The 21,998-nt window shown below is 28.9% G+C and overlaps 4 protein-coding genes across 4 annotated transcripts; 2 read left to right on the plus strand and 2 right to left on the minus strand.

Annotated features, from left to right (window-relative positions):
* Positions 1–1,184: 1,184 nt before the first annotated feature.
* On the minus strand, positions 1,185–1,676 carry OCT59_028978 (uncharacterized protein; the record flags this gene model as incomplete). Its single annotated transcript, XM_066147696.1, has 2 exons — positions 1,185–1,578; positions 1,666–1,676. 2 exons carry the CDS (start codon positions 1,674–1,676, stop codon positions 1,185–1,187), a joined length of 405 nt encoding a protein of 134 aa, XP_065994378.1.
* Positions 1,677–9,296: 7,620 nt separating this feature from the next.
* OCT59_028979 (uncharacterized protein) lies at positions 9,297–10,378 on the minus strand (the record flags this gene model as incomplete). The annotated part of the gene is made up of 3 exons (XM_025311769.2): positions 9,297–9,614; positions 9,690–10,229; positions 10,316–10,378. The coding sequence occupies 3 exons, from the start codon at positions 10,376–10,378 to the stop codon at positions 9,297–9,299; spliced, it is 921 nt and encodes a 306-aa protein (XP_025168507.2).
* Positions 10,379–13,179: 2,801 nt separating this feature from the next.
* Positions 13,180–13,485, plus strand: OCT59_028980 (uncharacterized protein; the record flags this gene model as incomplete). Its single annotated transcript, XM_066147697.1, has 2 exons — positions 13,180–13,385; positions 13,458–13,485. 2 exons carry the CDS (start codon positions 13,180–13,182, stop codon positions 13,483–13,485), a joined length of 234 nt encoding a protein of 77 aa, XP_065994379.1.
* Positions 13,486–15,781: 2,296 nt separating this feature from the next.
* OCT59_028981 (uncharacterized protein) lies at positions 15,782–18,641 on the plus strand (the record flags this gene model as incomplete). The annotated part of the gene is made up of 4 exons (XM_066147698.1): positions 15,782–16,219; positions 16,530–17,208; positions 17,337–17,898; positions 17,972–18,641. 4 exons carry the CDS (start codon positions 15,782–15,784, stop codon positions 18,639–18,641), a joined length of 2,349 nt encoding a protein of 782 aa, XP_065994380.1.
* Positions 18,642–21,998: the final 3,357 nt, after the last annotated feature.

Here is a 21,998-nt window from a genome sequence, read left to right on the forward strand (position 1 = left end):
TTCTAAATAGTTTGTTCTTATAACATTACAAATATTATTAAACATGCTTCAATACTATTCCCAATAACATTGTGTTATGGATATGAATGTAATATCTTGTGAGAATATTAATGTTAATATAGTATAAAATTCATTATCACCTGGCTACTAATTGGTATTTAGGATTTTTTCCGCCAGTTATAAACTGGCGGATCAATTAGTATATCCAGGATGATAAAAAAGTTATTTACTGATCTAGTTTAGTATATAAATGGGTCATCATCCTTCGGATGATAACCCATTTATATACTACTAGATTAGTAAATAACTAATACTTATTTTATGTAAAAGCAGGAGAGTAAACAATAAAAAAGTCCTATACAATCAAAAGAATAATGACACGAATTGAAACTCTTCGCCCATCCTTTCCCAAGGACGAACCCTCATTTATACTCTATAAAAGCCCACCCATCCCTTATCCCGACCGATAAGGGACAGCCAATAAGAACTTGAGATTTGAAATATATAAACTATCTATAAAGAAAAGGTTAGAAAAAGTGGGCGGCGAACCTAGTCTAAATAAACTATGCTGTCAGTATAAGCGGTAGGTACTAAACATAAAATGGAACGTGACGATAATCTATTTGTGAAATATTCCTTGCGGGAAGACACATCTATTTATTTGGCGATAAAAGGAGTCACTATGTAAAAAATTAGATGACGAAAATAAAATAAAAAGCAAATTTATAATTCCTAAAATCATATTGAGGATTATTCGTAATTAAATGTTCGTTGTGAAGTGAAAGTATTTTTTGGTGCTGCGGTTGATGTATCCATATTAGGAAGGACCATGCGAGAGTCGTGAGTTTTGTGCTAACGAACAAAATCGTTCTTGGATAGATTATGATGTTGTTTCCATTGTTTCCATTTGATGGAGCGATGTTTCCAAATATAATGGCTTTGTTCGTGAAGGCCCAATTAAAGGTTGTTAAGTATTTGATTGTATCATGAATACATATGAGTAGTTTGTCACCCTCTTGTTGTAACAAAATCGTTAATTTTGCGCCAAATTGCGGAAGATCAAACGAATTTAGTCAGATAAAGCAGGACAACGCCATATATGTTGATTTGTTCTGGTTCTAGTCCACAAAGGAGACAATTAATACGGTTATCTATTAATTTCGGGAAGTTTCTGTTAAGAATATCTAGCGTAAGTAACGTATTATTTGAAGTTTGGATTTTCCATCCAGTATCTTTGGTGTGGCAGCACTTGTGCCGACAGATCTGGAGTTGTGGTTAAACCATTTGCTCGATAAAGACCATTCAATGAGTTTGTCGGTTGTGTATTGTTTAATATCCGAGAGACTATAGTGATTAAGATGATTTTCTAACGTTATAGCGCTAATGCATTTACGTATATCTTTGTCGGTTTGATTGGGTAGGTGATGATCGTGTTTGATCATCGTCAATGGGGATATAAAACGACCTGCTTTTACCTGAGCATCTGCAATATCATTGTAAGTATCACCTGAGTGTGCTTTGATTTGTTGAAAGAGACTAGGATTTTTAGTTTTGCGATAATATGGTGAATGGCGGTTGCTAACATTTCCGAAGAAGGTAATAAAAATAAGATGACATTAAACAATCAATATATTGATTAGGGTCGAATCGCTTATTATCACTTACTAGGCTTTCATCTTACATTTCGTTTTATACTTTGTCCTTGAATTTCTATTTCAGTTGTACTTTCATTTAGTTTCCTTTTTTGTTGATTCAATTTTATCATTTGATCCTTTTTATTTATTTGATCCTTTATCTTTCTTATTGTTTTAATTTGTTTCATTTTGATAACCAATTTTTAATTTATTTTTATTAAACCAAAATATTACATACAAAACCCATAAACAATAACTATATAAAAAAAAATAATTTAATAATATAATTTTAATAAAACTAAATTCTTTGATTCTTATAAAAAAAAAAAATCATTAAATATTATTTTCTTCTTCTTGATCACTTTCGTTAAGATCTACAAAATAGTAAGTACTAAATTAATAAGTATTAACAAAATAAAGAACTAAAGAATAAATATCTTTACCTAATTCGTCTAATTGACAATCAAAACATTCTGAACCTATAAATAAATTAACATAATATTAAAACAACAATATAAAGATTTATTTATTAATTATATTGGTTACAAATAATTACTTACGTAATGTTGTTTTAGTAGCATCTATTAGTAAATAATAAAGTTATTAGTAATTTAAACATTTTTTTGGTTACCAAAGTAAAGTTAAATTAGATTACCTGAATTTACTGGTTCTGGAAGATTTTTGAAATTTAAAAGTCTACTAGTATAGATTGCTTGTGGATGTGTTTGAATGTTGCTAGATCTTTTTTCACTTGTTCTGTTTAATTTGATTTTATCATTATATTCATCTACTTGAGATTTAGTATCATTATCTATAATTAATAATTTATTTAATTTTTGATACAATTCTTTAGCAGTTGGTCTATTTTCTGCTTTAGCATCCCAACATTTAGTAATCAAATCTGCAAGTAATTTTGGTGTATATTTAAAACTATTTGGCCTAAGTCCTTTACATATTTTAATAGATAAAGCATGATTATGAGGAATATTATTATAAGGAGTTTCTTCATATATATATTCATTCATCATTATTCCAAATGAATAAATATCAGATGCCTTTGTATATTGATATCCACGTAAAACTTCTGGTGCCATATAAGGTAATACTCCATAAATTCCTTCTTGTTTAACTGATTGCTTTTCATTATTTGCTGGTTGGCACATTCCTAAATCACTTATAAGTGGATATGAAACATTATGTAATATATTGCCTGAATGAAAATCTTTATGAACTTTTCCAGCATTATGAATATCTAGAAGTCCTCTTGCAATTTGTCGTAATTTATCAATTTTTGAATAATAACTTGATTTATTATTGAGATAGTAATTTCTCAAATTTCCATCTTTACAATATGTTAAAATCATCATATAATCCTTGGTATTTGGATCTTGAGTTATTCCATAACATCGAATAACATCAAGAAGATAAACCTGAAGATGAGATTTAATCTATTGAAAATATTGAAAGCAAAAATTTTTAATAATATATAAGTAATACACAAATAAAAATAAAAGTAAATAGACTACATTTCTTATTTTAATTACCTCATTTAAAAATTCTGTACACATACAAGAAGAATTGTCCAAACTTTTTAGTGCAACTTTTATGCTACATCTTTCCCATTTTTGATTTTTAATATCCCAAGATTCAATATATCCTTCAGGCCATTTTGCTGAATAAATTTTACCAAATCCACCTCTGGTAATATAAGTAATATCTTTAAATTTTTCAAAAGGTATCCATTCAAGATATTTTTTAAAATACACAGCATTAAGTTGTGATTGTTGTATAAATTCATCAATATCTTTATTTCCACTAGTCCAATTTTTAAAGTTATCCTTAAATCTTTTAGCATTACAAGGTTGACACCATCTTTTTCCTGTGCCAGGTTCATTACATTCCCCACATATTCCATATATTTGTTTTCTTTTTTCTAAATCTTCCATATAAACTATTCTATCATCTATCTCTTCTGCTGATTCGGTAGTTGAACCAATAGTAGAAATTGTAACATGTACCTTTTGAAATAAATGATTTAAGAAAAACATTATTATTCAAATTAAAAATTCAATAATATTATATTATTAAATGATAAAATGAATTACCTGATATTCATTTCCATCAACTTCTTTCCATAAATCTCTTTTATTTTCTTTAGGATTCATTTTTGATATTTCCACACTAAATTAATTTGGATTGTATATATGTAGATTACAATTTACTCAGTAAAATCAAAGATAAATGTTAACCATATAATAAAATGAAACGTAAAAAACAAATTTTTTTAAAATTACGTAAATTTATTCAACAAATAAGCCCCTGTGCAGCATGTGTAACATTCAAATTTTGAATACAAAACTTCTGATTGATAGAAATAAAATACTTTGTTACGCTATTGATCAAACATAAAAGAAAAAAGGAAATTTTCAATAAACAATTGGATTGAAATAAAAATAATTTTCAGCCTAATAACTAGCTGTAACTTGTTGCATTGCAACAGGTTTAATGCAATTTAAATTAAATATAACAAATCAATATTTAGGTAAATTAGATATATTAGTGTTATGAAAAATGAAAAAAAATAAATTGAGTAGTAAATAAAAAATGAATAAATAATAAAAAAAAAAATTCAACTTTTAAGAAACTGAAAAATAAAATATTTTTTTTAAAAAAATTGAAACCAATTAAAATCATCTATTTTTTTAGTTTGAAAAAAAAAATTGAAAAATAAAAAATAAAAAACCAATTTTTTTTAAAAATTTTGAAAAATTTCGGTCTATAAGAACCAGAAAAACGTATTTAAAAAAAATAAATTTCCCGGTTAAAAAAAATGTCTGACGTTTGGATTAGTCTCCGTATAAATAATTTGAATTGTGTAACTTGAAATCACATGCCATATAATTAAAACCATTAAATTTTAAATTTTTTAATTTTTTTTCAAACCGAAAAATTTGTTTTTTCTCATTCTTTTTCCCGTTTAGGTTTTAGGACTGTATTGTTTTCTTTTGGATTTTTTTTTTCGGTCATTTTGGATTGAATTATTGTCTTTTTTTTCGGTACTTATTTTTTTCGGATTCCTTTTTTTCGAAAATTTCCCGATTTCTTTCTTTATCCTTTTTCTGTTCCCCAAATTTTTTCTTTTTTTTCGAATTTTTTCAATTTTTTTTTTTATTTTTTCTTTCTTTTTCCTTTTCGGTTTCTTTTTCAACCCGATTTTTCTCTTTTTCTCTCCCCCAAATTTTTTTTTCGTTTTTATTTTTTCGAATTATTTTTATTTTTATTTTTTTTTCTGTTTTTTTCCGGTTGACTTTTCTCCAATCAAAATTTTTTATCCCTTTTCCTTTTTCGGTTTGGCTTTTTTTTTCCAACCGAATTTTTTTTTCCAAATACATTCACCATTTAAGTTTTTCCCAGCTCAATAATAGACTTATTTATTTATTTTTTGTAACAATAGATCTAATTAATATTTCTGGGAAACTTTTTTTTTCATGACAATAGATCCTTATAATTAGTTTTTCTGGGAATTTTTCTTTTCATATTAATTAGTGGGATATTTTTTTTTCTATAACAATAAATTGCTGTAATGAATTTCTTTGAGATATGGTAACAATAAATATGTATATTTTTTTTCAACAGAGAATGTAATTTTTTTTAATACTACAATGGAATTTTTTAAGATAAAAAAAAAAGATTTTTTTTGTAACAATGTAACAATAATTTGTAATGAATTTGTAAATATATAAATATTAAAATCATAAATAATATTTCATATATACGGTTGTGTCGATCATCCAGGTCAGATGAATTTCACAATAAAGTCATAATAAAATATTTGCAAAATCATTAAATTTAGGATTGATTGTTATTTTTAGTTTAGTTTGTAGTTTAATTTTATGTTAGTTGAGTTCTGGTCTACATTCTTTTTTATTTTATTCTATTTTTATTTTTACTTTAGAAAGGTAGATACATTTGTGAGATACGAAGATACATTGAAATTTTACAAAAAAGTCATATGCACTATTGATCTAAAACTAAATGTACAAAATCCAACCGGCGGACCCACCCTTCGTTAGAACGAACTGACTAATGGAAAACTAGTCGCCATAGCAGTGAACGAACAAAGGGAATTAGAAACAAAAGTAAAAATAGGGGGAGCACGAAGAGAAGAAAAATTAAACGCACTAGTAACCAAATCCGAACCAAAAGAAAAATCTAAAAAGTGAAACCAAGGTATGCAAAAAATTAGATAAATCCACATGACTTTATTGTCACGTGCACGTCGATCGTCATCATACGGACACCGATATTGACATGATGTACGAACAGCGCGGAGAGAACGGGTATTTATAATCTTTCAAGAACCAGATTTATTATGTCGTCGGTAAGAGGTGAAACTTTTTCGCATAATATTATTACGAGCTTTCCATTCTTTGAAATATGAACATCTAAGTTTCCAAATAGTAGTATATATATCAACATGTAAGTCGTGGACAAAATTCAATAGCCTCTTGAAAGGGTACCAATAATTCTTGAGGCATGTAGTTAAGTAAAAATATGAACAAAATTCGATGATGCGTAACATTGGTTTGTTGGTCGCGTGTCCATGAAAAAAGTTGGCAGAAACGAATAAAATCTTGCCATTTACAAAGGTGGTGAATCAGCATGTTCCGTAAGGATTGCATGTAATTTTATAGCATGATTGTCAAAGATCGGTTTCAATATTTGCTACATTGCCATATATGATTATTAGATTCCGTCTCCTCATTACATAGGAAACATGTCGTTAGACCATTCATAATATCCGGAAAATTTCTGTTCATAATATCTAATGTAGGAAGTTGTTGAGTAGACGCCTTAAATTTCCAACTGGTGAATTTGGTATGTTGTTTGGATGTAGGCGATCAAAAGAATTATATGTCATCCAGAATTTAGTAAATTCCTGAAATCTTTGATAAGTTGTAAAGAATTATGCGACAAATGAATTTCAAGTTGTCTATATTGTAATGGTTTTGATAAAGTTCGACAAATATTTCGATCGATAGCAAACTCATTATTAAAAATTAAATTTCCATTTTGTAATGATAAACCTTTACGGTTAACGTCACAATCTACAATCTTTTTCTTTTAATAGTTAAGAGATAACTTTACAACAGTTTTAAGTCACGTGATTTAACGTAAAAAAATTTGTCCAAATGAAATTTGTTGTATTTTGTCTGTTTATTTTAGTTTTAATTTTATTATAGGATATTAGAGTTTTTCTTTGATTTTTAGGGTTTAGTAGATATAAAATGAGCTTATTATTCTTTTGATAAGGTTTCTTTTTCCGTACTTAGGAACGGAGTTAGTTATGGAGTATGATCGTAGAGTAATTTATTACTTCTATATTAAGTATACTGCTATGTATTTCAGATGAAGAAAATAATATTGAATGATTTTTTTTATAAGAATCAAAGAATTTAGTTTAATTATTAAACTTATAAATTATTTTTATACTAGTTATTATTTATGGTTTTAGAAAAACTGAAATATAATTTAAATTATCTTTAATAGAAATGATCCTGTAATTTTGTCAAATATTTTTTATTTTTTTTTGACATATTCACTTTATTAAGAGCAAATGTAAAAATAAATTTATACAATCAAAATTAAGTGATTAATTTCATTAAGATCTGCAAATTAATAATAAGTTAAAAAAATAAAGAACTAAAGAATAAATATCTTTACCTAATTCATCTAATTGACAATCAAAACATTCTGAATCTATAAATTAATTAACATAATATTAAAACAATATAAAGATTTATTAATTATATTGGTTACAAATAATTAAAATTTCATTTGACTTTGCTATATATTTTGTCGTGTAATGTAGCGAGTGTTGTCCCACGTTTAGAACAAACGATGAGTTCCAATTATACGTTCTTACCCACATACTTGGGTAATTATTTTTTATTTCCACAAATTCCTCGTATTTCCATCATTTTGTATTCTGATAGTGTTTTAATCCGCGAATAATCCGTTCATCCATCAGATAATACATGAATTACTATTGATCAGCAGTATTCAGGCGAATTTATAATCCTGGCCTGAATTATAATTCACGGCTATGTCGATCATTTCCATTTTTGGAGATAGTCCGAAATTCTTGGAGAATATGTTAAACAATTCTGATTTATTTCTTCAATACTTTCTAAATGATGATTAGCAATTTATAAATGTAATTTCATCTTTAATTTATGTCAAATTCTATTATATTTTATTATGACTTATGAAGTATAAGTTATAATATAAATTGATTTTTCAATATCTTAAAAAAATGTTGCAGTGTCACAATAACTATAAATCTTTAAACAACCCATAAATTTTATCTTCAGATTAAAAAAGACCCAGATTATTTAATGGCCTACCTGCCACAATGTAAATTTAATGTAAATGTAAATCTATAAATTTTATTAATTTTGCCAATATTTTTAATACATAAATATATAATAAATTTACATCGCCCAAACTTCCCAATTTATATACTTTTACCTATTCCATAAACTAAATATCCTAAACCCTAACCCTAACGCAATAATAATGCCACGCACTGACCCTAATCCTAATGCAATAATAGCACTGCGTACTGACCCTAACGTGATAATAACACATGCACTAATCCTAACCTTAATACAATAATATCAATGGAAATTTTAATAATCCCATTGCAATTAAAGCTTTTGCATCACGATGTTTTGAAACATCTTAATGTTTTTTTGTTTGGCTGCTAAATCATGCTTCTGCGAACAAAACATATTTCTTCCTAAATAAGATGGACAATAACATTTAAAATATAAAGTTCAAATTAGAAGAATATTATAGAAAATATATATATATACAACCACGAAAAATCGTCTGCCCCTTCAACGTTTCAACCAAAAAATCTGGTACCTTCTTCATTTTCCACTCGTGTTATATACAGTACGTTCAGAAGCTACATAGTATAATCAAAAAAGTCTATAACTTCAACTATTTCTAGAGAATCTAAGGAATTTGTATCTTCTGATCTTTCCTTCATATTTTTTCGTTGAGCATTTCTGCTAGTATGGCAATACGATATTGTTTACATTATTTTTCATAAATTTACACAAAAGTTTTGTTTGTCTACACCCAGTACACTTTTGTATTTAAAAATGCACTAATAAAATACTTCAATTTTCAACGTTTTTTTATTAAAACCGGTTTATTTAAATTTTATAAAAGTATTAACTACGTGGAATGTTTTACTTGATAATCAAAAAAAAATGTAAATTAAGTTCTGTGCGACAGCCACAGTATCGATCACATGATGATGATGATAATTAATATATTATATATATATTAGCCCCACACCAACCAATCAAGCATTTTCACCTTAATATCGATTATGACACTTATCAAAAAGAAATTTATATTATAAAATTACTTTTGATTTTTATTTTATTTGGAAGTGTGAATAAGTCAGATGAAGAAATTATCAAAAATATAGCATAATCAAACAAACCATTTAGTAAGTGAGGACTGAGGAGCAATAAAAAAATTATTTGCAGCATATGCGCTATATCATAAATTAAATATTAAAGAATGATAGCATAAAATCACTTCTTAGTCCTTACAGCTTTGCCACATTACAAGAATTTTTATTTAGAATTTATAAGGATAACTAACTAACTTATTTTCATTATCATGATATATAAATGGAATTTTGTAATGGTGATAGATGGCACCTAATAATAAAACTTCATTTGGTGTCCAACTTCGTGCATCAATTATTTTAACACATGGATTATAAGTTTGGAAGGATTTTGAGACAGTTTGATGAAAATCTTCTGCACATCGTTGAACAGCAGTATACTGAAAATCATTTTTCTCGCATACTTTCTCTAAAAACAAAGTAAATTGTTTATCTTGAGATAATTGCTCCAAGATCTTATTCAATGGTTTTGTTTTCTCAGTTGAAGACTTTTATGAAAAAAAAAAGAAAAACACTGAGAAATCTTTTTAATAACAAAGTATAGGTTAAAATTATTTAAATACCTGTAATGATTGTGCACGAATAAACTCTAATATACACTGTTGCTTATATTTTTTATATTTTTCAACTTCATTTTCTAACTTTTCTATTTGAATATTTAGATTATTCACTTTGTCCACATTTTCTTTTAATAATTTCAATTTATCAGCTTCATATTCAGATTCTTTGATCTTTTTCTTTTCTTGAAGCATTAATTCTTCGGCTTCCTTTTTCTCTTGAATTATTTTTTCATCTTCATTTTTTTCTTGAATTATTTTTTCAGTTTCCTTTTTTTCTTGAATTATCTTTTCAGTTTCCTTTTTTTCTTGTATTATTTTTTCAGTTTCCTTTTTTACTTGAATTATTTTTTCAGCTTCCTTTTTTTCAAAATATTCTTTTTGTTTTGCATGCATCTCTTCCCACAATCTATGTTGAAATTCAAACATCATGCGAATAACAACATTTTTGAGTGTTGGATAATCATCCAATACTCTTAAATCAATATTAAACCTAGTAATATCTTTATTTTCAGGGTAAATTGAATAATTGTGTTTGTGCGTCCACTATCAATTAATACATAAAATGAAATAAATAATAATTCAAAACAAATCAAAATAACAAGAATATAGAAATAGACACAAAAACTTACCACAAGGTTTTTCCAAAGAAGTCTTTTAGGTACACAATGAGGTAAAAACAATCTTGTCAACATAAGTGTAATCTTTCAATAACAGAAAATTGAAAAAGTAAAAAGGGAGACGAGATATGCTAATAATATTGAGTAAATCTTTTGAGTAATACCGTCATCATGAATTTTGTGCATTTACCGTATATGATTGTACAAATAAGGTATAGTGCACAATACAGTAAAGTCATCTATGATCTATTATTACTAATTTTCAGCAAAAGAATATGTGTAAAATGATCGATCCCGTGAATTTCTCTGTCCGTCACGTGACTTCACACTTAAATTTTAGGTTTGTCTTTTTTCGCTCCGCGGTTTCCACACGTAGTCTTCTTGATATATATATATATATATGATTCTGCTGATTCCCTAAACAATCCTTGTACTCCGCTCTTGAATCCAAGCGATTTAATCAAAGTTATGAAAACACGTGCGAAAGATCAATGATTGGTCAGTTTTGCGGTCGGTTCAGTTTTAGTTGAAACCATTGTTTGAAGACTGTGGTATTGTTTATAAAGCAACTTGGCAAATGATGTAAGAAGGTTTTTTTTAATTCACTAAATATCAATATGTTTTAAATGAGGTAAATAAATGTTAACTTGATTTATATTTAATTTATTGTTTTCTAACTATTTATTTCAAAATTTAGTTATTATAATATTTACGACAAAAGGTTATGCAATAATAATGGAAATGCAGATGATGAAAGTTTACATAACTTGTAAAAGAAATTTAATAATACTAGGAAACAGAAACCGTTATAATTACGAAGTGAAAAAGATCAAACTAAATTTGCTGACGATCACGTGGCAGACAGAGAAACTAATGTATGTAGTAATACGCCAAAAATATTTAACGGAGCTAAATTTCAAAAGAATTTGATATACAGTTATGTTTTAGTTCTTCCAACTCTCATAAATAAGAAATGTGCATCAAAAATTTAAGACTCAGATAGAACATGTGATGATTACGATAGTTAGTCGTTCTAAACCCAGGAGACTCAGAATATTTTGAATTTAGAATCGATTCCAGAATCGATTCTAATCAACTCATTTTAGCTCTATACGGTATACAATTTTGGTATGTTTATGTGGGAACTTAACATTGAACTTATTCACGGAATTATTGATGGAAATGACCTGAAATATTTAATGAAGCAATGCTGAAATTCTGATCCTTTAAAAGACCAATTTTCGTGATTCTTACAGTATATAGCTCCATATTGGGAATTAGATATAAATTTATAGAATATTTGAACAAGCTAAAAAAAAAGTTGGAATTAATATAGTAAAAGAATGAATTTAGTCAAAATCTCACACAAAAGCAATTTTCGTTAGTAACGAAATTTTAATTTATTTTTTTTTTAAAGAGTTATGTCAGAATTTTTATCATCAAAATTACTGCATTCATCACATTCATTACGACCGATTAAATTTTTTCCAACCACTTTCAAATTAGGTACGATCTTCAATCATGTGGTGTCGTAATAAAAAAATTCTCAAATTTTTTTGAATTTTTGCGAACTTTCTTAAAACTCACAACAAACGCTGCGAATTCCTTTTACAGTTACAAAATATAAGTCCTCTATTTACTAAAATCTAAGTTTTGTAAGTGTAAAGCTCTTACTAATCAAATTTCTACGAATTCTTTGTAAAGTTCATAGTTAACACTGCGAATTCCTTTACAACAAGAAATGAGAGTATTCTTAGTTTCCTTTATTTTAAAGTTTTATGAGCTGAAGTTAAGTCTTTAAAATAAATATTTTTTTTTTATTCCAATTAGTAAAAAGTGTGATATTTTAATATTTTATTAAAATTTAATCAATAAAGTTCAATAAACTAATTTAAACATCTTTTTTGAAGAAAGTTTTGCAATTTTTCGTTCGTTATCACGTGATCAAGACGTTTATGTTACACGAATTTGAATTTTTTTGTTGATGATCGCACCATTTTGATAATTTTGATTATAATTGTATTACATAAGCTTACCATCCTTACATTGAATGCTTTCTTAATATAAAAATCTGGGTTAAACCAAAATTATCAGGAATCTGGTTGGGAAACAGGTTCAAAATCGGGGTTGTATATCCGCTCAAACAAAACATCTCACATATGAAAGAGAACACTTCTTTTAAAAAATATAAATATAGGCACTATAATTATGTAACGAAATTATTTTTTTCTGTTCAATATATAGTCAATATTATAATATTATTCCTAGTTTTCTTTAATTAGTAATTCACATATGAATCAGACGCCCATATTTCTGGCATAAAAAATTTTTTTGCTTATTAGTTTTAAATTAAATACTATAGCTCCACTCCTTAAAATGTATCCTGAACATGTATAAAGTTAAAAATTTTCAAAATTTTGTTCCAATTATAATATTCCAAAAAAAAAAATTAAGTTGGCTAAAAATTGATCAGCCTTCCTATATTGGAAACGCGGATTCTGAGTACCGATTGATCGGCGGATCGGCAATTAAAGAAATTCTAAGTTTCCAAATTCTATAAAGAAGTTCTAATTTATATAACGAAAAAATATCCGTATGATAAATGATAACTAAATAAAGATTTTAAACAGATCATTACTTGAATTGATTAGTTTTGTCAATGTTATATACAATTATACATGTCTTAAAAAAGGAATTAGTAAAAGAATTTTTACTTAATGGAAAATGCCGAGAAAGTTTGATCATTGGCTAAAATAAATCAATTAGCAATCAGAGTTACACAGAAATTAAGTATAAAATTTATAAAATTAATCATCAGTTGGTAATTTCCAAAATTTACTGTATGTCATAAACCTTTCAAAACCTTAACTGTCAATATGAGCACGGACTTAGAAAAGGGAGCGTCATCATTGTTTTGGGACGCATTTACAATAAAAGATGACAATTATATAATAGGTTATGATGGCTTAATCCTGACAAAAGTCATTGAAGATAATAATGAAAATAGCGTCACTTCTAACAAGATTCATGCGGATGGCAGTTGTCGTTATTATTTTGAACTCACTATCGAAAATAATCCTGGGTATGTCCAAATTTTGTATAATATCTCTTTTTTATTACTTTACACGCTTAATAAATTTTTTATTTTTAACAGAAATCTTGATTTCGGTATTCTTTACTGATAATGGCAAATACGTTGGAATAATAAAGTCGGATGAAGTAATCAAGCCCTATAAAAAATAAATGTCCGGAAAATGTCTACGAAAATGTCTGGAAATTGTTCAGAATAAATCTGGCATGTCCAGAAATTGTCCGGAAAATGTCTATTTTTTGCTACAAATTTGATACCTAAAATTTTGACATATCCGGACTTTGTCCAGAATATATCCAGAATTTATCCAGTATAAAATTTTGGACAAATTCCGGACAGATAAACCTAGACAAATTCCGGACATAGTAAAAATTCAGATAATTTGAGCTGGACAAATTCCAGACATGAAAAAATTCTGGACAAATTCTGGACGCTACTTCCAAAAAAGGATAAATTAATTTTGTAAAAAAATGCAAAAAGCACAAGACTGACATTCATAACCTTCTTTGTCATACTAATTAAATTTGCTGAGCAGGCAAAAATACTATATATCTATGATATAAAACTTTAAGTTAAAAGCAATTATAATGATGGTCACCTGTTGATCATCTTTTTGTGCCAAATTTTATGAAAAAATATTTCAGGTCAATTTCCGGACAATTTCTGGACATGCCAGATTTATTCTGGACAATTTCCGGACATTTTCGTAGACATTTTCCGGACATTTATTTTTTATAGGGATAGATAAAATATCTCCAGTATCAATCTCACTAGATGGTAATTACATCGCAAGCTTTAATATATTAAATGAGACGGTTTCACTATGGAGTCGCCCTACAAATTCATTTAATCTTGATGAGAAGGTTCTTATAGGAAATTGTGAGATTGATATTAAAAAGATGATTGATATTTCTCAAGAAAAATTTGATGGCAAGTTTGGTTTAACCGTTTCTACAAAGATGCTTCCATATAACTATTTACAGTTTAAAGGAATATTCATTATCTTATTTTATTAACCTGAAGAAAATGAATCTGAAGAAGTCAAACCCATAATATTGTATAAGGAACATAAAGATATAAAGCGTCTGGAATATTCTTACCCAGTTTGTTTGAAAAGTGTTAAGGGTATTGCCGAATTTCTTGTTGATGGTATGACACTTCCCTATAAAAAATAAGTGTCCAGAAATTGTCCAGAAATTGTCCAGAAAATTTGTCTAAATAATTGTCCGGAAAATGTCCAGAAAATGCCAAGTACCATGTCCGGAAATTGTTCCAAAAACACACTCGTTTCCGGATACTCATTTTGTCCAGAATTTGTCCGGAAATTGACCTGAAATATTTTTTCATAAAATTTGGCACAAAAAGATGATCAACAGGTGACCATCATTATAATTGCTTTTAATTTAAAGTTTTATATCATAGATATATAGTATTTTTGCCTGCTCAGCAAATTTAATTAGTATGACAAAAAAGGTTATGAATGTCAGTCTTGTGCTTTTTGCATTTTTTTACAAAATTAATTTATCCTTTTTTGGAGGTCGTCTAAAGCAGGGCAAATCATGTGACTTCGAAAAAAATTGTTTTCATAAAATAAAACTTTTTACCATATATTCAACCATTCTAAACACATATTTTAAATGCATTTTTGCCTGCTCTGCAAGTTTACTTAGAGCGCAGAGTAGGGTTTTAAATGCTGTTTTTGATTTATTTGACTTTTTCAATTTCGTTATCCATTTTTGGATATGATCGGCAAAGTTTCGTTCATTCATATGTAAAGTCAAAAACAATATTCATAATCCACTTTTTTTCCTTAAGTAAACTTGCAAAGCAGATAAAAATACGCTTATATTATGATTTTAAAGTTTCTATTAATTTTTCTTTATAAAAAATTAATCTAATTAAAATTACACCGAATCACGTGATTTGCCCCGCTTTAGACGACCTCCTTTTTTGGAAGTAGCGTCCAGAATTTGTCCAGCTCAAATTATCTGAATTTTTACTATGTCCAGAATTTGTCCAGGTTTATCTGTCTGGAATTTGTCCAAAATTTTATACTGGACAAATTCTGGATATATTCTGGACAAAGTCCGGATATGTCAAAATTTTAGGTATCAAATTTGTAGCAAAAAATAGACATTTTTCGGACAATTTCTGGACATGCCAGATTTATTCTGGACATTTTCCGGACATTTTCGCAGACATTTTCCGGACATTTATTTTTTATAGGGATAGATAAAATATCTCCAGTATCAATCTCACTAGATGGTAATTACATCGCAAGCTTTAATATATTAAATGAGACGGTTTCACTATGGAGTCGCCCTACAAATTCATTTAATCTTGATGAGAAGGTTCTTATAGGAAATTGTGAGATTGATATTAAAAAGATGATTGATATTTCTCAAGAAAAATTTGATGGCAAGTTTGGTTTAACCGTTTCTACAAAGATGCTTCCATATAACTATTTACAGTTTAAAGGAATATTCATTATCTTATTTTATCAACCTGAAGAAAATGAATCTGAAGAAGTCAAACCCATAATATTGTATAAGGAACATAAAGATATAAAGCGTCTGGAATATTCTTACCCAGTTTGTTTGAAAAGTGTTAAGGGTATTGCCAAATTTCTTGTTGATGGTATGACACTTGTTGTTAAAAATAAAACTACTTTCTATGTTGTGTCCATTTCTTCTTGGCCCTGGACTTTGATCCGTAAATTGAATCATGTCAACATAGCTGAATCAATAATCACCTTTAATCCATCAACATTCAAGAGTTATATTCTTTTACCCCAGTGTAGCAAGAAATTTCTTAGCATGATTAATGTTCGCGCTGGTTACAGCCCTATAAAAAAAGAAAATTTGGAATTTATCCTGAAAAGTATGGAAAATGTCCGGAAATTTTCTGTGCGTCCGGAAAACATTCGGAAACGATCATGTTTTTGAACATTTTCTGGACACTCGATTCTGGACAAATTCTGGACAAATTCTGGAGTGTCAAGAAAATGTCTGGAATTTGTGCGTCCGGAAAGTATTCCAAAACGTGACCGTTTCTGAATGTTTTCCGGACGCACAGAAATTTTCCAGACATTTTCCATACTTTTCAGGACAGATTCCAAATTTTCTTTTTTTATAGGGCAGCAGTCCTTCACATATTATAGCAAAATCTTGTGTTGGGTATAAAATGATCATTTCTTCAAAAGGTGATCTACTTGCATTTGAAAATGGATCTATCATTGAACGTCAAACAGGATTGAATATAGCAAGACATAATGTGGCAGATATGAAGGATTTTGCATTTGTACATGATGATCGTCATCTACTTAAAATTTGTTTTAATGAACTTTCTATGAGCGCCACATTGATTGATGCCCGCTCAGGCATTAAATTGGCAACAGTAATGCTACCAAAACTTGAATCAGATTACCTTAAACACATAAGACTTATCAAGGATGGCCGAATTATAGCCGTGATCCTACAATCTGGTTTTAGTTCCCTTGTTGTTGAAGAATGGAATTGGGAAAAAGCCTTTTGCATACAGTCAACAAAATATCTAAATTCTTTTACTTATAATAATATTTATTGGCCTGATAATTTAATTAATTCCTATGAGATTACAAATAAAAGTTTAAAAAAGAAGGCATTATCAATTCACAATGATAAAGAAAATTATTCTTTGGTATTTTCTTGTTATAATGTGAAATGCCCTACTGGAGCAATATTTTTTCACTTAGATGAAGAGAGTGCTATCATGGTCACGCCTGATTGTATTTTCTTATTTTGGGAAAAAGATGGGATTTTAAGTGCTTGGTATGGTTATTGTATAAGTCAAAAATCAAAGCATTTTCATGTCAATATATAGACCACATTTCCGATACTCGAGTTTTGCAGTTTTGCATAACCTGCAAAGATAATAAGAAGCTCTACACCTTGTTGCCCTTAGATTTAGTTATAGAGGGTCAAAGTTTAACTGCTGAATGGATGCAAAGTAGTTGTCATTATATTGAACAACAGAAAAGCAATAATATCTCACAAATCCACTTACTCACTATCAAACAATATATTAAATGCAATGCTTTTAATAATACAATGGCTATTTATGATCTTATTAACTGCAATGCTGATGAAATAGTAAGGGAAATTTTAAAATATGACCATTATATACCAACAATTGTTTGTTACAAAAAAAATCCTTTGATAAAAGCAATTAAAATGCATAAAACTTCCTTAACGCAACAAATAATTGATTATTGTTGGCACCAGTGCTCTAACAAAGATGAACCAGGATTTATGTCTGTAGTCGTTGACGTACTTCCTCAACTTGCTACTCAATATCCACATATGCTTTCTACTTTATTGAAGCAACTTACATTTGCAAAAATTCCAACAAGCTGGGAAATAAATAAACCAAAAAAGGATAAATCGTCTTATAAAAATCTTTGGACTCATAAGCTTGATGGTTCTATTTCTTTTGGTATCAATGAAGATTATGAGACCAATGACATGTTAGTATATTTTCTGCTTTCTAAATCTTATGTATTCTTTAAATTTTACTAATTATACTAATTATATATTAAGGATGAATGGTATTTCATGCTTAACTACATACTGTTATGTCCCACTACCTGGCTTATGTCATTATTCAAATGTTACTAAATTAAACAACCCAAATTTTTCTAAATTATGCATATATATCATTACGTATCTTTTTCTTGATGTACGTGAATTAAGCCCCTTCGCAAAACTAACTTTACTCCAATCTTTTGAAGCATTTCAGTCAAAACCTTTTGAGGCAATTGTTACATTCAAGTGGAACGCCTTTGCAAGAAGTTATTTCCTAGTGTTTCTTTTTTATTATCTCGCTTATTTCATTCTCTTTGCTGCGGCAATTCATACTAATAACAGCTATAGTGAAAGTTTTATGATAACAGCCTATATTTTGGGAGTATTTTTAGCAATTTTATGGATTATACGAGCTGTTGTATACATTGTTAATATTATATTTATAAAAAATGAAAAAAATGAAACCTATATATACTCTCTTCGCTTTTTTAAAAATTTTACAACTTACATCGAATTAATAGCATATGTCCTTCCTGTTATTGCTGGATCCCAAATTAATAGTAGTCCTGAACTCCGATCCATTTCTATTCTATTCTTATGGATCTATTTTGTTGCACAATTGCGTGTTTTTAAAGGTATTGGTATTTTTATTGCTGGTAAGGATTTTTCAGAAACTATAAATTAATTAAAAAATAAACAACTAAACAATAAATATTCTAATTTTTCTATTACACAAAGTTTACACACATATTTTTATAAAAATTAGATGGTTATTATTATTAATAACCCTTATTCTACTCGCTTTTGCCCATCCATTGATGGTTCTCTCGTCGGAAACCCTAATAGTGGAATGAAATTTTATCAATCACTCAAAAATGCATGGCTTATGCTTTTAAATGATTACAGTTCTCTAGATTCGCAGACAGAAAATTACCTTTCGGATATTTTAAAGATTACCTTTTCATTTAGCACAACAATTATAATATTTAATATTTTAAGTACGTGGCTAATAAAATCTATTTCTTCTTTTCTATAAATTTCTAATATTATTATTTTCTTTTTAACAGTTGCGCTCATGAATAATACCTATAAAAAAATATATAAAAATGCACGTACCGCATGGGTTATGCAGAGAGCAGAAGTAATTGTAAATATTGAAATTTTATTGATTCATTATTTTAATTGGTAAGCTCAATAACTTCATTAGTTATTATTGCATTTTAAATATATATACATGTCTAAATAATATTAATTTTATAGTAAATTGTTTTATGGTGATTGTTTCCCTTGGAGTATTATTTACAAAGCTTTAACTGAAGAGGTTGATGAATGGTCTAAAGAGAAAGGAAACATCCAGACGACTGATGAAGTAACAAACGAGATGAAAAATGAAATAAACAAAATAAAGGGTGAAATAAATAAAATGATGACCGAAAAAATGATGCATGAATTGACGGAATGAATTGAGAAAATTTATCTCTGCCGAATTGCAGAAAATTCCTGCAAAGGAAAAACTATAGTAGCTAAAAAATTTTGTACAAATTTCCTTGGTTAGATCAGACTTTACACAGCATCAATTTAAATGGTAACCTTACAGGCCCACACCCATCAGCAGGAAGCCACATCAGCAGTAGGACAAACTTGGGGGTTCTGGGACAGCGGCTATCACATAGGTCTAACCATAATTTAGTGTACCCCCAGACCACCTAGCCTTGATTTCTGATATGATAACATTATACCTGTTTTTCTATCCCCAGACCACATAACCTTGATTCCCGATATGTTATTACTTGATAGCTAAAAAAGAACCCCCAAACGTTGTAGATAAGATTAAAATCATATATTCCTAAACATTATTACCACGCATAGATCTATTCCAGGGTATCATAATTTTATGCTATATCAGATTGCCTTTATAAGTGCTAAAGGTATGAAGGACACGAAGTGTCTGTAATACTGATAGCACGATTCAGCAATCTATTGTGGCATACTATTTTTATGATACTCTAAAATGGATTCATTCGATAATTTAAGCCATTCATGCTCTAACCAAAAATTTTTAACAGGAAGGCAACTAGACATATTGTAAAGCTTTTCCTGCTATACGAAAAAATCTGGGACAGCGAAGTCTAACCAAAAATCTAACCCAGGTCTAACCAAAAATGTATAGCAGGAAGGCAACTAGATATGTTTTAAAGCTTTTCCTCCTATACGAAAAAATCTGGGACAGCGAAGTCTAACCAAAAATCCGACCCAGGTCTAACCAAAAAATGTATAGCAGGAAGGTAACTAGATATATTGTAAAGCTTTCCTTGCAATACGAAAAAATCTGGGACAACAGGTCTAACCAAAAGTCTAACCAAAAATCCGTCCGAGGTCTAACCAAAAAATATACAGCAGGAAAACAACTAGACATATTGTAAAGCTTCCCCTGCAATACGAAAAAATCTGGGACAATAAAGTCTAACCAAAATTTAACCCTAATCATAAATTGCTCTGATTCTTTGACGAAGCCTATTTTCATACCGATTTTGATAGTAACTTCCAATATGAGATTGACATCGACCACTAGATGAACCTGTAGGTTTACCACATACAGCACAAGGAAAGCGTGATTTTGTCTTCCAATGAATGCGACAACCTTCTGGCCTCACACAAGGACGACCACAAGGCTTTCCTGTGTTATGTAAATATTCACAAGTATATTCTCCAATCATTTTTATTAAGTATAAATAAGTTAAATTAAAAAAAACTTTACAAGATATAAAAATGTCTACCCAAGCTATACCAGCTAAGCCAACATACCGTGAAATTGAGTCAGCTCTAATTGCAGTAATTAAAGCAGGCATCCTTTACAAAAAACCAAAGGATGGTAAATTCATGTTATGTTACAAACAAAGGATAATCAAATTGCGTCAAGCAGAAGAACCAGAAAATTTTGTTCTTGAAACAGCACAATCTATTCTACCTAATGAGACAAAATATCAGCAAATCTTGGAAAATTATAAGACCTGGTATAGCAGAGAACCAAAACTTTTGTCTGCTATTAATAAGCTATACAGGTTATACTACGAATTGGCAAAAGACTACTTCCTTACAGACTCCCAAGCAGATGATGAGGTAGAAGACTATCTTAATTCATAAGTACCCATTGTGGTGGAAGTTCTGTATCATCTGGTATAACTAAAAGTTCTTCCCTCACAAAGGATCTCTCTGATTCTTTACCATCATCATCAATAAGCCAGTACAAAACTGGTTGATTTTTCTGTGTTAAAGACATATGGATATGATAAATCTTAGGTGACCAATTCATATCTCCTGCTCGACGTCTTCCACCTTCCAGATCATTTGGTTCAAGTAAGTACCTTACACTTATATCAGGTGGTAGTTTCTCTTCTTCAATCCCAACAGGTCCATCACGAGGATAAGAAGATCTGGAAGACACTCGTGATTTTTTTATAGCTACAGCAGGAGATATACCAAGTTGTTGGGTCACTGAGTTATTTATACTTTCTACAGCAATAGGTAAGTTTTTTACCCAGACTCGAGATCTTGTTTTACCTAAAGTTAGTAAGTCAGATGCATCTTGAGAGGGAAATAGTTTCTCAACCAAGGTACGGTTATATCGCTCCACAATGCCAACAGTACGCTTAGACTTGGCCTTCTGAATCTTTACACCATGGGAAGTCATCAGCTTTTCACACTCACCTTTAAACTCTGAACCCCTATCTGTAATCAATAATTTTGGCCAAGTGAGCGGACATGTTGTATCATCATATACCTTTTCAAAAGCCCGCGCAATAGTATGAGAAGTTAGGATTCCCTGTCGATCTTTAACACTGGTTGAACCTATAGGGACACTTTCTTTATACCTTGATGCTATATCAACTATATTGAGACAGAAAAGATAAGTCACATGTCCAACCTTGTCATATGGCATATACAAAATGTCAGCTTGATGAACTTCATTGGGAACTTGTATAGAACTAAAACTTACACGAGGGATAAATCGGGGACGAGGTTTGTGGATTTGATGTACTGC

Source organism: Rhizophagus irregularis, chromosome 8 (genome assembly GCF_026210795.1).
Source record: "Rhizophagus irregularis chromosome 8, complete sequence".
Classification (NCBI taxonomy): Eukaryota; Fungi; Glomeromycota; class Glomeromycetes; order Glomerales; family Glomeraceae; genus Rhizophagus; species Rhizophagus irregularis.